Source organism: Rhinolophus sinicus, chromosome X (assembly GCF_036562045.2).
Source record: "Rhinolophus sinicus isolate RSC01 chromosome X, ASM3656204v1, whole genome shotgun sequence".
NCBI lineage: Eukaryota > Metazoa > Chordata > Mammalia > Chiroptera > Rhinolophidae > Rhinolophus > Rhinolophus sinicus.
The window spans coordinates 92415675-92431051 of record NC_133768.1 but is presented as its reverse complement, the minus strand read 5'-3'; the positions used below and the strand labels follow the sequence as shown (position 1 = coordinate 92431051).

Genomic DNA, 15377 nt, shown 5'->3' with positions numbered 1-15377 from the left:
TAAGCTTTTTAGTTGAGTTAGCAGATATATTTATAGCTAACTCTTTTAGCATATATGTGGGTCAGCCATTTCTAAAACCCTAGATCATGCTATTCAATATTAAAACAATCTCAAGAAGGATTTAATCTTAGTTGGATAATCCAAGGTCATCATTATGAATACCAATTATCATTGTACAGTGGGAATAGCAATCACCATTGTACAGTATTTTTGGTTTTTATGGTTGGTTGATGTCTAGATAATAGTTTATAGCACCATTGTCGTCTGTGTTTGAAGCTAATGCTCCTGGTGATCATTATCTACAGAAGAGCAGCTATTAAAAGGCGGGCAGGTAACTATGAATTAGGCATATCCAACAGGTAGAGCAGAAAGAAGCTTTGCCAATTTATAGCCAGAATTAATGCTAACTTTCTAATATAAAAAATATATACCCACATAAGATTATTTAGATGTACTAGGTTTACAATTAAGTTTGTGAACTTATTGCAATGATGTTGCTAACATTGTTTTATATCAGTGGGATTATTCATTATGAATTTGTACCAACTGGACAGTTAACCAAGTTTACTATCTGGAAGTGCTGAAAAGGCTGCGTGAAAAAGTTAGACAACCTGAACTTTTCGCCAACAACTCAAGGCTCTTACATCACGACAATGCACCAGCTCACAGGACACTGTCTATGAGGGAGTTTTTAGCCAGTAAACAAATAACTGTATTGGAACACCCTCCCTACTTACCTGATCTGGCCCCCAATGACTTCTTTCTTTACCCGAAGATAAAGGAAATATTGAAAGGAAGACATTTTGATGACATTCAGGACATCAAGTGTAATACGATGACAGCTCTGATGGCCATTCTAGAAAGAGTCCCAAAATTGCTTTGAAGGGTGGACTAGGTGCTGGTGTCGGGTGTATAGCTTCCCGCGGGGAGTACTTCAAAGGTGACCATAGTGATATTCAGCAATGAGGTATGTAGCACTTTTTCTAGGATGAGTGCGCGAACTTAATTGTCAGACCTCACATGCATCCAGCAAAAAACTCGTCACTGAGTCTGAGAGTTCACATTATATTTGTAAGGTAGAAACATTAATTTCTGGAGACTTGATATCTCAAAGTGGGCTCCATTGCCTAATAAAAAGTGTTTGTTACCTCTGTGGAATGAGATTTCGGGGAATTTCCACTTATATTTTTGGAGTTAGTTTTTGATGTGTGTATACTGCTTTTACAAAAAAAGATGAAATATAATTTTTAATTAAAAGGACAAGAAATCTACCTCATTGCACCTATTGCAAAAATAAGTTAAAAGTGCTGTACAATGCCTTTTCTTTGTTAATTGTGCATCATTAAATGACTGTCTTTCAAATGTACCCAGTTGTTTTCATAGGTACCTTATCATCATAAGTTTGACAGTGTTTTCCAAAGCCTCATCCACCAACAGATATGATTAACTTTATTTAATCAATCCATGTTTATTATTGGCTTTTAGAAATAGCAAGAAATATCAACATTTGTGAAACTTTTAAAATACTAAATATAAATATTTTTTACCTTATTGTGGAATTGATATTTTCAATATTTATTCCCCAATGCAACCCTAGGGGAAAAGTTGCCCACTGCCTGCACTTCTGAACATTACTCTTAATGAGCAAGGGATCCCTGGATCATTTTCACCCAGTAAAGACTGCTTCCTGGGTTAAACTTCCTGAAACAATGCCTTAGTAATTTCATTCTCTATCCCTATTCTACTAAAAGCCAAAAATAATGTCATCACCTACATGATTGCGGCCAAACGCTTTGGCTAGTTCAAATCTGGCCCCACCATATTAACCTGTCCTCATTTACTTCCTAGTATGTACTCTCTGCCATTGTCTCCTGAAAATGAGCTGGGTTTTGTTTCTTTTATACTGCCAAGCCTTTTAATTTAAACAGCATGGTGCTTCCTCTAAGATGCTTTATGAATATTAGCTCATTTAATCTTCATATCAACCCTGTGAGATTGGTAGATGAGGAAAGTGAGACACAGTTAAGTGACTTGTCCAAGTGGCAGAGCCAGGATTCAACCTGGGGCAGACTGGATCCAAAATCAATGGTGTTTAACCACTAAAAATATTACCTTCGGTCCAATGTATTCACCATCTGAAATATCATTTCTCCTCCTCCACTATTTGAATTTCACTACTCATCCTTCAAGACAGGCTCAAGTAATACTTCTTGCATGAAGTCCTTCCTTAGCTATTTCATCTCATATTCTTTTTTCTTGCTCTTGCACTACATCAGATATTATTATTTAAAATGACCAGTATACGTCATCTCCCCACCTGGACAGTGACCACTTCCTATATTTTTCATATCCCCCAGAGCTCTTTTCATATAGTCCAAATGGCAAGTGCTCAATAAATACTTGTTAAGTGAGTTATGTAACCCAAAACTTTGAAAAAGGCATATGTTATGTTTTGCATACAGCCAAAATTTATTTCCAATTTAGCTTACATTTGATAGTCAAAACACCTATTTACAGTCAGCCCCGCACCCTACTCCTCCCACAACTCTGAAAGTCCTGCTTAGGCTTTCTCTCACAGAAAATCTGTGAAGCACGAGCGCTTTTTGCCAGCAACTGCTCTCAAAAAACGAAGTCATAATAAAATAGCAAGAGACTATCTGCAGCATCTGATACAGCATTTAGGACTCAGAATTGCACAATATAAAAGCGGTACGGCAAAAGAGAGCGAGGAATGAATACATGCCCCAGAATAGTGGTAAAGTGCCCAGAATAGGGGTTGGGTGGGAAGGCAATTTGTAAAAGACGGAAGTCTAATCCAAATCTGGAAAGTCAGGAGCTCCGGCTCAAATCTATGGAAAGACTGGAAGTGGAGTGCAGCCAGAGAGCGAATCCGGAAGGCTTAGTACTCAGTAGTAGCTAGTGGCCTGAAACAGAAAAACAACTCTGGTGACCACTAAACTATTGTGCGTGTCTATGTAATTTTACTAACAATTGTCACCCCAATAAATTTTAAAAAAAAGAGAAAAAAAAACAAAATTTGGTGCTGAGGCCACGTTTTATGAGGTGCTATTAATATCAGTTCCCAACATCGACACAGCGGCAGCACTCGCCACAACAGCCAGGCAAATCGGCCCCACGGGCCCCTCCTTGGAGAGCTTTTCAAACTCGTTGAGCCGAACATACTGCCACCAACCCGTGAAAACTAACAAGCAAGCCCAGGGACTTTGCAAGGGTGCAGGAAGCTAGGCGCATGCGCAAATCTTCTCTCTGTGTAGGCCAATCACAATGTGGCGCTGAGTACTACGCCTGCGCAGTAGGCCTCCGGTCGCGCTTCCTTTTCCTCTGCACTAGTAGGCCGGCTTAACTGTCCAATGCCCACGCCAAGCTGGGAGGAGGAGCCTTCGTAGAGTGCGTGTGACGGGAGCAGGGGAAGCGGGCGGGGGCCCACTGTGTTTGACCCGTGTGTCGGTGCGTGAGAAGAAAGGAAGGAGGAGGTACGGAGTAGCGGTTGCCGAAATGTTCCGGTGTGGAGGCCTGGCGGCGGGTGCTTTGAAGCAGAAGCTGGCACCCTTGGTGCGGACAGTGTGCGTGCCAGGCCCGAGGCAGAGGAACCGGCTCCCAGGTGACTGACCCATCCGGGGCAACCCCCACCTCGAAGACCAAGGGTCTGGGCTGCACAGGCTCCGTATGCCTCGCAGCTCACCCCCCCACCCCAGAAAAGCTTAAGACACAGTGGTGAGAATTCCGAGTTGGCCAGATCCAAACCATGAGTTTTCCAAGCCGTGCTGACCTGACCTTCAAGGGAATTGAACCCTGTAGTCGGCTTGAGGCCTTTTCCTGAGAGGGTTTGCTGTTCAGGGATAACAGAACAGCTGGCTGTCTAGTAGTGTCCATTGCCACCTCCAGGCCACCCCAGGTCCGCCTTTTTCAAGCAATGAGGTAAGGTAGACTTGCCATTTACCGGTTGTGAGACTTTAAATGGGATACTTAAGCCCCACGCTTTAGTTTATTCTGTAAATAAGGGTATTACTTGCCCTACCTTCCAATCCCCAGATGAGATCCATAGATTTAAGGACCCTGTGAATGCCCTGGGAAACAGAAACAGTGAAGTGCAAGTAAGGAGTCAATTGGTTGTGCACCAGTCAGCAGGAGAACTGACCCAGAATTAATTTGGGATGTCTGGTCAGTTTTAATCTTAGTGGTCTTTAATACTTCAAATAAACAGTTTGCAGAACACATTGTATTTGCTCTCCATGAAGTTGTTTCATCAAATTTTAGAGCTGCAAGTGATTTTGCAGTAAAGTTTAACCCATTCATTTTATAGATAATAAACTGAGGCAGAGAGGTGAAATTACTTGTCCACAGTCATGTACCTAATTAATAGGTATGGCAAAGGATAATTTGCCGTTCTTTGTGCCCCTAATCGAATTGCCACAACTCCACACTGCTTCCTAAAGTTTGATCTCGAAAGGTGAAGAATGAGTCTGGTTCCTCTTTAGCCTATTGTTCATTAGATATCTGAATTTATCTTGAGCATACTCATTTTCAACCTGCACAACTTCATGGGGGTAAGGAATTATCCACCTGTAGGAGGTGCGTTTTTTTGTGTTTCTGTTTGTTTGTTTTTAAATCAGTAATGTTTGACTACCCGAGGACACTCACATTTTCAGTGTCAGAAGTTATCCTTGAGGCCTTTACAATGTGGAACCACCTTCTGGGTGCTTTAAAAATGAAAAAGTGGAAAACATTTCACTTAGATTGTTATCTTTGAAAATGTGCATTTGAACAGTTTTTCCAGTTACTGTGCCTCAAGAAAATGTTTTCTGATGGGTGTATTGGAGATATGTCCTAAGACATATTGTTCTTGGAACTTAAAAGCCTCTGCCTTACCTTTTAAATGAATACCCCGTCTATAATGTCATCTGTGTGGGTTTTGTGCAATGAAATGAGGGTGCTCTATGCACGGTGCACAGAAATTTACACAGAAACTTAGGTAAGTTGAAGATTTTCATCCACACTGACCTTTCAAATCCTGTGTACTTATTTTGCTTAAAACTCACAACTTTTACCAGCATTCTGAAATCTGACCAAAAGTTCTCATCAATTAAATTTGGATTTCCAAAGTGAAATTGATTTATTAGACATTTGAAGGTGGTTGGTGATATTGGAACTAGTACTGAAAAATTACAGACTCAAACAGGTTTTTTCCATTACATGACTTTGTATGAAGGTAGTCTGCTGTAGATTATATTCTGACTTCTTGACCTCTCTTTTCATCTCTTTATATACACTTATTTTTTGTCCTTTGGCCAAGCACCAGAGTATAACATCACATGCCTTTAGAAGTAGGTGGAACTGAGGTAACAATTTCAAAAAGAAATGATTTTATCATTTTAGGAATTTACCTTGTTTTGCGGCTTGATTACTAATTGCTTTTAATCTGATTTCTTTTTCACATAGTCGCATCTATCATATGTTTTTGCATTGTTTGTTTATATACCATTTCCCTCCTTTTTTTTTCTTCTTCTCCCTCAATTCTTTGCCAGAATGTTAGCTGACTTTAAGCCTACCTTGAAATGATCTCATCCACATCTGTCATCACTCTCAGGTTCATTTCCATTATACTGTGTTTCCCCCAAAACAAGAACTAGCCGGACAATCAGCTCTAATTTGTCTTTTGGAGTAAAAATTAATATAAGACCCAGTCTTATTTTACTATAATACAAGACCGGTTCTCATCTAACATAATATAATATAAGACCGGGTCTTACCTAACATAAGACCGGGTCTTATATTAATTTTTAAAAGATGCATGAGAGCTGATTGTCCAGCTAGGTCTTATTTTCGGGGAAACATGGTATGTTGCCTTTTGCTTTAAAACCATAATTGCTACTATTTGTTTATTTACTGTATTTCAATGCTCTGCCTCTTTCCAGAAATAGTTGAAGGTAATTAATAGTCACCATTTTATGACTTTATGTCTGCATTCAGCACTGAGGAACAGATAGGTTAGATAATAGGTATTTTCTGTTCTGTAGTATTTTATTTGGTCACCAAACATTGTGTTGCCCATGTGATCAAGCTGATCGCTGACCCCTGACCTGAGGGTCAAACATTTGAACATTTTTCTCTATTCGAAATCCTTCTCACCTCCTTATATAGGAAATAGGAAATTGGACTACTTATGGGCAAAGATCCAGAATTCATGGACACTGCCAAATGACGTTCTTTTGGTTGTTTTTTTTAAGCCAAGAAGATCAGCCTTTCCCCACTCTTTCTGCTGAGGCAAACTTTTCCAGAAGAAAATTTTTAGCAAGTCAGCCTTTTCTAGACCAGTTAATGTTATATTTTTTACCATTTTATGGGAGTTGCTGCATATTGTAACTTTCTTCTAGATCATGTTTCCAAAAGTTGCCTGGTCATATAAATCGAGTGGAGGGCCGCCCCCAAACCTACTGAATGAGAATCTCCAGGACAGAGTTCTGGGAATTTATATTTTTTTATATTTTAACAAGCCCCTTGATGTAGTTCATGTGATCAGGCAAGTTTGGGAAATACTGTTTTGAATGAGTAATGACTCTTTTGCTTCTGTTCCACTGACCTAAGGATTAAAAAAACAGATTGAGTGACCTTGAGTCTCTTATGATTTGTATCGAGCCCATTTTCTGATATTCAGAATAGTAGCAGCCATTCTCCCCTCCTAAACTATACACTACCTGGGAACAGAGATTATGCCCTATTTATTTTTGTGTCCTCAGTGTTTTGCACAGTCTCTGGCACATGGTAAATTATCAGTGACTGAGTCCTTGTACTGTAAAGGACTGAACTTTGCAGAACAATTAAATTTATTTTTTTCATCATCTAAATCGTTTTTCCTCTGGTGCCTTTTTTCAGAGTGGTTCACACTCTACTACAGTTATTACTGCTCTGATTCTCTAAAATTCCAGCAAGGGTTGATACAAAAAAAAAAGGCTGATAAACTTTAGTAGTTGTTGGATTCCTTATAAAGACGCACCTAGCTACAGTGAACAGATCATCTAGGCTTGTTCTGTCCTGTATTTTATCCATGTCAGAAAAATCAGTTTGGCATTCAGAAGACAAGACTCAAGAACATGTAGACCGCTTACCATTTGAGCAACCAAGGTGCCTCAATTGTGTGGATGTATTTCTGGAAAAGGCCTTCTGGGAACATGGGAAAACAAGAGATTATAAAATCTACAGAAAAGAACTTGGTGATGATTTAGGTACTATTCTACTGCTAGTCTGTGGTATTCGAGGTTACTGATTTAGTGCTAAGCAACCTGAAATAAATGGGATCTGGCTAAAACTTCTTTGCAAAGAATTCTTCAAAATGTTTGGTCCTTATCACTACAATTTGAAATAATTTTTAGTTCCTTCTTTCCTTCATTAATTCAACAAATATTTATTGAGTGGATACCTACTATGTGTTAGGCACTGTTGCTCTGTGTAACAAGTCAAGAATTGAATCCTTGCACAGTACGTATAGTGAATATAGACAACAGTATTGTATTATAATCACGAGATTTGCTAAGAGACTAGATCTTAATTATTCCAATCACTGAAAGGAAATGATAATGTGGCATGATAGAGGCGCTAATTACCACTACAATAACAATCATAATATGAAAATGTATCAAATTAAAAAAAAAAAGAATTGAATCCTAAGTGTGAGGAAGGAAGTGCTATCCCTGTATGTGTGATCTAACTGCAGAAAACCCAAAACAAGTAGACTGGTGCTATAATGACAAGTCAAGGAGTAAGTTGGCTTTCCCAAGTTAGTAAGACAAGTGAAAAGGCATGTTTTAGTTGTGATGTAGAATTTCCTAAAATTTTGAAGCTCCTGGGGTGGGGAGAGATGTAGGAGTAATTTTATGGATAAAAGAAAATTGATGGGAAATATCAACATCCATAGAGTACCTGTCACCTTTTACAAAATTAAAGTCACTTTGTGGGTATGTAAAAAGTTGGTTTAATAATGATAATAGTGTTGTATTACATTTCTTATCAAGCAATATTTTAGATGATAACCAATTCACTTTTTTTTTAATAATTTACTTTTAAATGTCCTTTTTGGGGGCATGTTGAGGCAAAAACTGCTGAACTTTCCCAAATCTACACTGTTAGTTTTATCAGTTTATAAAAAGCAAGCAAAAACTAAATAAACACATTAGTATTATATTAAAATAAAGTTGCTATGATTTCTGGATTTAGAATCTTCTAGAGGGATAAACAAAATTTTTAAAAATTGTTTTCAGTAAACAAACTTGGGGTGAGGTGGGGGGCAAAACTAAATTCATTGAACTAAACCATGTGGAATTTTTTCTACCCAGTTTCATTTTCTAAGCTCTGAGAGTTGTCAATTTCTATTTCTGATGTTTCATCATTTTTATGGACTTCTGAAAATCAGAAGCTTGCCCAGGTTGAGATAAACTTCTCCACCCTTACTCATGTTTTTATTTTCATGATTTGGTATTTCCAAAAATAAACCATTTTATTTCACAAAGTGATGAAGGATTCTAAAACAGGTAAGAAATAAAATTAGTAGAGAAAAACTCATTTTTGATTCTAAGAGTACAGGTCCATAGTCTCTTACCTATAATTTAGAAATCAAAATAGACTAAAAATCAAGTTTTTGTAACTCATTTGCTGGTAAAACCTGACCTGAACTGGAGAGACGCTACTTGGAATCTTTTGTGTATCCCACTCAGTGTGAATGCTCACAGAAACATGAATGTGTGTGACTGGGTTACTGGGTGTTACTAGTATATAGTATATGTGCCATGTACTTAAGACCAAACACTTCTAAGTACTGGAATATACATGTTCCCAGGGTCTTCAGATAAGAGACTAGAGAACTGCATTAGATGTGTCTTCATCCGTCTTTGCCCTGACATTGTGAAAGCAAGGGGGAAAGCTCCCTATTTCTGATCTCCATAAGTACATGTGGAATGCTACTACCAGAGACCATTCTATTTGTCTTTTAAAGCCTGGTCAGACCAGGAACATATCTACCCACCTCTAAATGAGTGATTTCTTAAGGCTGCATTGGCTGAGCTTGTAAGAAATACAGATTTGTGAGCCCCATCCCCGATCTTCTGACTCAGAAAGTCTGGGGGTGGGTGTAGCCATCTGTGCTTTAAGGAACCCTTCAGGGGATTTTGATGCAAGTTTTAGAACCCCTGCTCTAGATCAGGATGGCAAACTATAGCCACTGGCCAAACCCGCATGCTTTTATAGGTCTCTCGAGCTAAGATGGTTTTTATGTTTTTTAAATGGCTGAAAAAAATAGACTATTTTGTAACACATGAAAATTATTTAAAATTCACATTTTAGTGTTCATAAATAAAGTTTTATTGGAACACAATCACACCTATTAATTTATATATTGTCCATGGTTGCTTTTGCAAAACATTAACAGAATCGAGTAGTTGCAGCAGAGACTGTATGGCCCACAAAGCTGAAAATATTTACAATTTGGTCCTTTACAGAGAAAGTGTGTGAACTCTTGCTCTAGATCAGGGGTGTCCAAACTTTTTTCAACGTTTTTCACCAAAGGCCATATGCGGTAAAATACACAAACAGCCGGGTCACTCATTCGAGGTGAAGTACGTATTCCCTCACCTGGTTTATTTAAGTAAACTAAATATATTTTTGGAATTTGCTGAGGGCCAATTAACAATGGATCATGGGTTGCAGTTGGCCCACGGGCCGCAGTTTGGATACCTCTGCTCTAGATCAATAGTCAACACAAGGAATATCACAAACAGAGAAGGTTCTGAGACCTTCCTTCATCTGAGAATGCCAGCATCCTCCTGGAGAAAGAGATCTACGAAACTTCTATTTCCATGTGTGAGAGTTGTTACGATCATCAGATCATTGCATAGCTGCACATAGTTTTACATCAACATAATCTTTTTTTAAATTAAAGTTTATTGTGGTGACAATAGTAAAGTTACATAGGTTTCAGGTGTACAGTTATGTAATACATTACCTATATGTCACATTGTGTGTTCACCACCCAGAGTCAGACAACAGTTTAGTGCTTACCATAGGGTAAGGGGGAGAGAGGTCGTAGATGAGGGTAAAAGGGATCAAATATATGGTGATGGAAGGAGAATTGACTCTGGGTGGTGAACATCAACATAATCTTTGTATTATTTTGGAGGACTGAGAGCCAAGTAGTTGGTAGATATTTTAAATTTTGTCATTCTGAAAACTACATAGTCCAGAATTCTTCAGTTCTTTGGGGGAGATAAATTCACTTAAATTTTTTTTAAAATTTTCTTCTGAGCTTTACCATTTCTGTCTTTCAAGACATAGTACTACCTTTCACACAAGATGGAACTGTGTCCTGGTTAGATTGTGTGGCAGGGTTTTACTATTTTGTGCAAGGTTTAAGCCAGCTGTTTAGATTACTCTTTAAGTGGTTGTTATGATGTCCCAGGTAGCCTGTAGTTAACTTTTTATATCTATTCAGTCATCTCTCCACATTTACTACCTTTATGGTAAAGACGTAAAGAGAGAAGTATTTGATGAACTGCCCATATGTTTTTCATTATCTTTTCTGGAAGCAGTAAATTTCCTCCCTGGGCAGCATTAAACTAAAAGCTCTAACCACTTCAAAAGTGTGCATTCTGATATCTGTCGTATTTGTGTGTACAGTTTTGATGATTTTTTTCTTGGTCGTTTAACAGTGAATGTCACTCAGCCCAGTGGGCAGTAACTCTTGTACAATGCATTGACGTTTAGTCATAAACATGTATTAACTATTTTATTTCTGTATGTGTGTGTGTGTCTTAATAAATTGTGTTCCTTAGGCAACTTGTTCCAGCGATGGCATGTTCCTCTAGAACTCCAGATGACAAGACAAATGGCTAGCTCTGGTGCATCAGGGGGCAAAATCGATAATTCTGTGTTAGTCCTTTTTGTGGGCTTATCAACAATAGGTGCTGGTGCATATGTAAGTAGAAAAGCAGCTTGTGTAAAGAAGCTGCCAAACAGCTCCCATTAATAGACTCAATACTACTCTGCTTTAAAACTTTTGCAACTAATTACTTTTTCTCCTTTTGGAAAAATTTCTAATAAGCCTTTTTTAACGTGCCTACTGTCTAATATCCTATGAAAGCCAATTTGGGATTGATTGAAATTTAATCTCATGTTGATTATCTTTGCTCTTTTCACTTGTCTTTTTACTCTTTAGTTGAAAGCCACTGTGTTCTCTTAGGTTTGACCAATTACCAGGAAATTATATCTTTTCTCTTGGATGTGACACACTAACCTTCAAATAAGGTCAAAATTCATTGCAGCTCCTTAGCACAATATTTGATTTTAACCCATTTGTCAAATATTTTATTTTTTCTCAGCTTGGGATAGATATTAAAAACAACGGCAACAGCCTTCAATCCAAAATATTAAGCATTCCTGAAAGGAAAACTATCCCTGAATCTCACCTAAAAACTAAATTATAGAAGTAGACCTAGCATCTCCAATTTTAGAATGGAGTTTGTGTGAGGCGAGAAATATGGTTTTAACTGCTATATAGTAAGAGCACACAATTATATCTTCTTAAATGAACTCTTATCAACTTAGCGGGTCACAGAGGAATTATTTTGTACATTTTAAAAAAATTTGGCAGGGTTTACTCTGACTAAGCAGATCAGTCTAAAGTTGGATCATGCAAGGTTGAGGAAACCAACTTAGATAACACATAGTAAGACCCTTGATTGAGGGAAGCTGTTTGTTTTACTTAGAGCAAATGGTTGGATATCGTTACAGTTTTAGTTCTTTCTACATTGGTAAGACAGTGTACTTATCTTTGATCTTGATCACTAGGTTAAAAAGAGAGACATGAAAATGGTTTGAAGTTATCTAGATCGTCATTCCCTGACTGACTCCCAAATGTATAAGAAAAGTAGATAGCTCTTGCCAGTTGTGAGTCAAATCACAGTAAAGAAAATAGGTGAGCTCTGTCAGATAACAGACTTTGACAAAATACATATTCTCCTTCAGTCCTGGAGCAGCATTTTTTTTTCTTTTTTAGCACAAGGTAACCAAAAATGTGTCCCTTCCTTTGTGTTGAATGTTTCTTCATTAATATTTAGTGCTCTTTTTATTTCCTTTTGTTTCTTTCTTGGCCTTATCTTTACCTACAGTTGTGCAGTGTCATCACCCAGGATCCCCTTCTAGATCACTAGCGTCTACAGGTGCTTCTGGGAAAGATGGCAGCAGACTAGTATACTTCTTAATTGTAGGAGCAACAGTCACTGGGGCAGGAGTTTATTATGTAAGATGCTTACACTAAAATATATTTTGGGGTAGGGTGGGTGAGACCTTGGCACTAATGAAAATTTGATCCATTAGAATACAATGAAGTATTCACAGCATGTGCTTTCTAGGTACTTATTAAAGGGACATTGTCAGTCATTAGTGAATCCTCAAATCTCATTCTTTAAACTGCTGAAGTACTACCAGATATATCTAAAGCCATACATTTAATGATTATAAATCATCATCAACCCTTTCTTTAAATGTTTTTCCAATTTCATAATTATTTTTATGATGCTAAATTGTATTGTGCTTTAGTGCTGCAAACCTAGCAAGACAGTCTCAAAGAGTAAACATTGAATAAGCAAGTAAAGATAACTTGAACACCATCTATTTTGAATCTTTTTAGGTAAAATGTAATTTTTGTGTTTTGTGGGAAACAGTCAATTAACCCTACTTTTGTTGTGAAAAGACATTTTATTGAATGCTTCTGAGGAGGTCCCAAAAGCCATAGAAATTGCAATATCCTCCCTACTTACTTCCCAGGGTCTATTTCAAAGTAAACTCATTTGGCAGTGTCCCTTTTGTAATCTCTAATTTGGTCAAACTAGTGGCTGAAGTGAAATAAGCTAACACATTTCTATAGATTGTTTTCTTAAATGCCTCTCATTTATAATTCAGATACCACCCGCTGAGTCTTAACTTTTGCATTTCATAGCTCTCTATACTATTCCCATCAGTTCCATCCCATTCATTCAAAAATTGATTTAAAGTGTTTGCATCTGATATGTTTGTAACAATTTAAACCTATTAAACCTCTGGCTTATGTTGCTGTACCAGAGTTGGATGGCCTCCACAGAGCTGACCAGGCAAATCTCTTGATGCCAGGCCACAAGACAGGACCAGTCACTGTTGCTCTATCCTGCCTTCAAAATATCTATGAAGCACAAGTTCCTCTCAAGCCATTCAGTTAAATGCCTCATTGCCCTCAGTGATTTATCCAACACTGGTAATAATAAAGCTACTATATTATAGTGGCTTTAGGTTAAATGATAAGCTTTTGTCTACCTATAGCTGTTACTAAACTATTATGTATAGTTTTGTACTAGGTGATTTTTTTTTAATATATATTGAGTTTTTTTTTAAAAAAAACAACTTTTATTTATTTTAAGTGTGTTTTTCCAGGACCCTTCTGCTCCAAGTCAAGTAGTTGTTTCAATCTAGTTGTGGAGGGCGCAGCTCACAGTGGCCCATGTGGGGATCGAACCGGCAACCTTGTTAAGAGTGCTGCGCTCTAACCAACTGAGATAACCAGCCACCCTTATACTAGGTTTTAAATCATTTCAAATGTGATCTGAAGTGGCTTAATTTTTTTTTCTTCTGAAATTGGTATTAATCTAAAGAAAACTTAAAATCGGAGTTCAGATTCTATGAGCTATGGCTATAAGTTGTTTGTTATTCGTATTAGTCTGCTCTGGCTGCCAAAACAAAATACCACAGACCGGTGGCTTAAACAACAGAAATTTATTCTCTTACAGTCTGAATGCTGGAAATCCAAGATCAGAGTGCCAGCACAGTCAGGTTCTGATGAGAGCATTCTGGCTTGCAAATGGCCACCTTTCCCTTTGTCCACACACGGGGGGTGGGGGGGTGGGGGGGGGTGCCAGCTCTTTCTACCTCTTCCTACAAGAGCACCAGCCCTATAGGATTAGTGCCCCACCCTTATGACCTCATTTAACATCACCTCCCTAAAGTCCTATTTCTAAATACATTGGAATACATTGGGAGTTAGGGCTTCAACATATATACTTGAGATAGTCACAAGCATTCAGTCCACAGCAGTGTTCCTTCATAACTTGTCTCTCTCATATGAGGACATGTTCCTAATTTAAGTATAAATACTACTTTAGCAATTCCTGAGTTGGGAGCCCTTTACCTTCCCCCACTCCACCTTCCAAAAATAAGGGAGCAGTATTAAGAACAAGGAAGACTTTTCGGAAATGTTTTCCAGGGACCTATACTTTAAATCAATGGCTTTTAATTATTTTTTTTTTACCACAATCTGCAGGAAGAAATACATTTTATCTTGCAACCATTATATAACTATAAATACATAAAACTGAAAATTTCAAAATAATACTAGGTGTAATACACTGCAGTAGTTTCTGTTCTCTTCTATTTGTTCTTTTAATGAGGGTCATAACCTACTGAATTGATTTTACAGCCCATTAACGGGTTGTAACCTCAGTTAGAAAAACACTGATTTGATTGAACAACACTTCTTCAGCTTAGAATGCAAACAGGAACTCTTGATTGGCATGGATGTGAGTTTTCCTCCCTCTCTTGCCAGTGACTTGCTCTGGGACCACAGGCACATCCCTAAGCTCAGTCCTGTTTTTGTCAGTGAGTAGAGCCAAATGGCCTTTAGAATATTTAATGAGATTTCGTATTTGAGCCCCTTGCCATTGTTGAACTCATAGGATCATGTTGCCTCACTGAGAAAATGACCTGTTTCCTTTCAAATTCCTTTAAGTCAAATAAATGCCGCCATACTCGTCTGCTTACAAAAGTTGTCTCTACTAATATTTTTCATAAATTTGTCGTTTTTCTTAACCATACATGTAATCATGTCACTAATTGTGAATAAGTGCAAACTGGGAATACAGAAACACTTGGGGAAAATGTAAATTTTTATTTAGTATGTCTGTAAACTTGTTTTTATATCAGAACATTTACTTAAAAGCTAAAAATATAAATGTATATGGTTATAAATATATGACAAACCTTATTGTTTTTTCCCCACTAAACCTCAATTGTTCTTCCTCTCATGTGTGGAGCTATTAGGAGGTATGAGAGGGCCTGGGCTATTTTTGGATAGCCCTCTCAGTGTGAACGTGACCCCAGTTTATTTCTCTGTTCACTCATGTTGACCCAGCTTAAGCCATCTTTTTAGGTTAGAGTCTCTTTCTTAAAGGAGAAATACACACACACACACATACACACATACATACATACACACATACACACATTAGTGTATGAGTAAATACTAGACTCATGTATTGTATCTGATGCCAAGATTTAAAAAGCTTTCT

The 15377-nt window shown here is 37.7% G+C and overlaps 1 protein-coding gene across 2 annotated transcripts in view; it reads left to right on the top strand.

Annotated features, from left to right (window-relative positions):
- Nucleotides 1–3378: 3378 nt before the first annotated feature.
- AIFM1 (apoptosis inducing factor mitochondria associated 1) overlaps nucleotides 3379–15377 on the top strand; it is a 35365-nt gene continuing 23366 nt past the window's right edge. The window contains exons 1-2 of one of the 2 annotated variants that reach the window (XM_019716997.2): nucleotides 3379–3622; nucleotides 10839–10981. In XM_019716997.2, coding sequence (XP_019572556.2) covers nucleotides 3517–3622; nucleotides 10839–10981 — 249 coding nt within the window. In that variant the 5' untranslated portion in view covers nucleotides 3379–3516. Of the gene's footprint in view, nucleotides 3623–10838; nucleotides 10982–12173; nucleotides 12305–15377 lie in introns of both variants that reach the window. The other variant, XM_019716998.2, reaches the window with a different exon arrangement.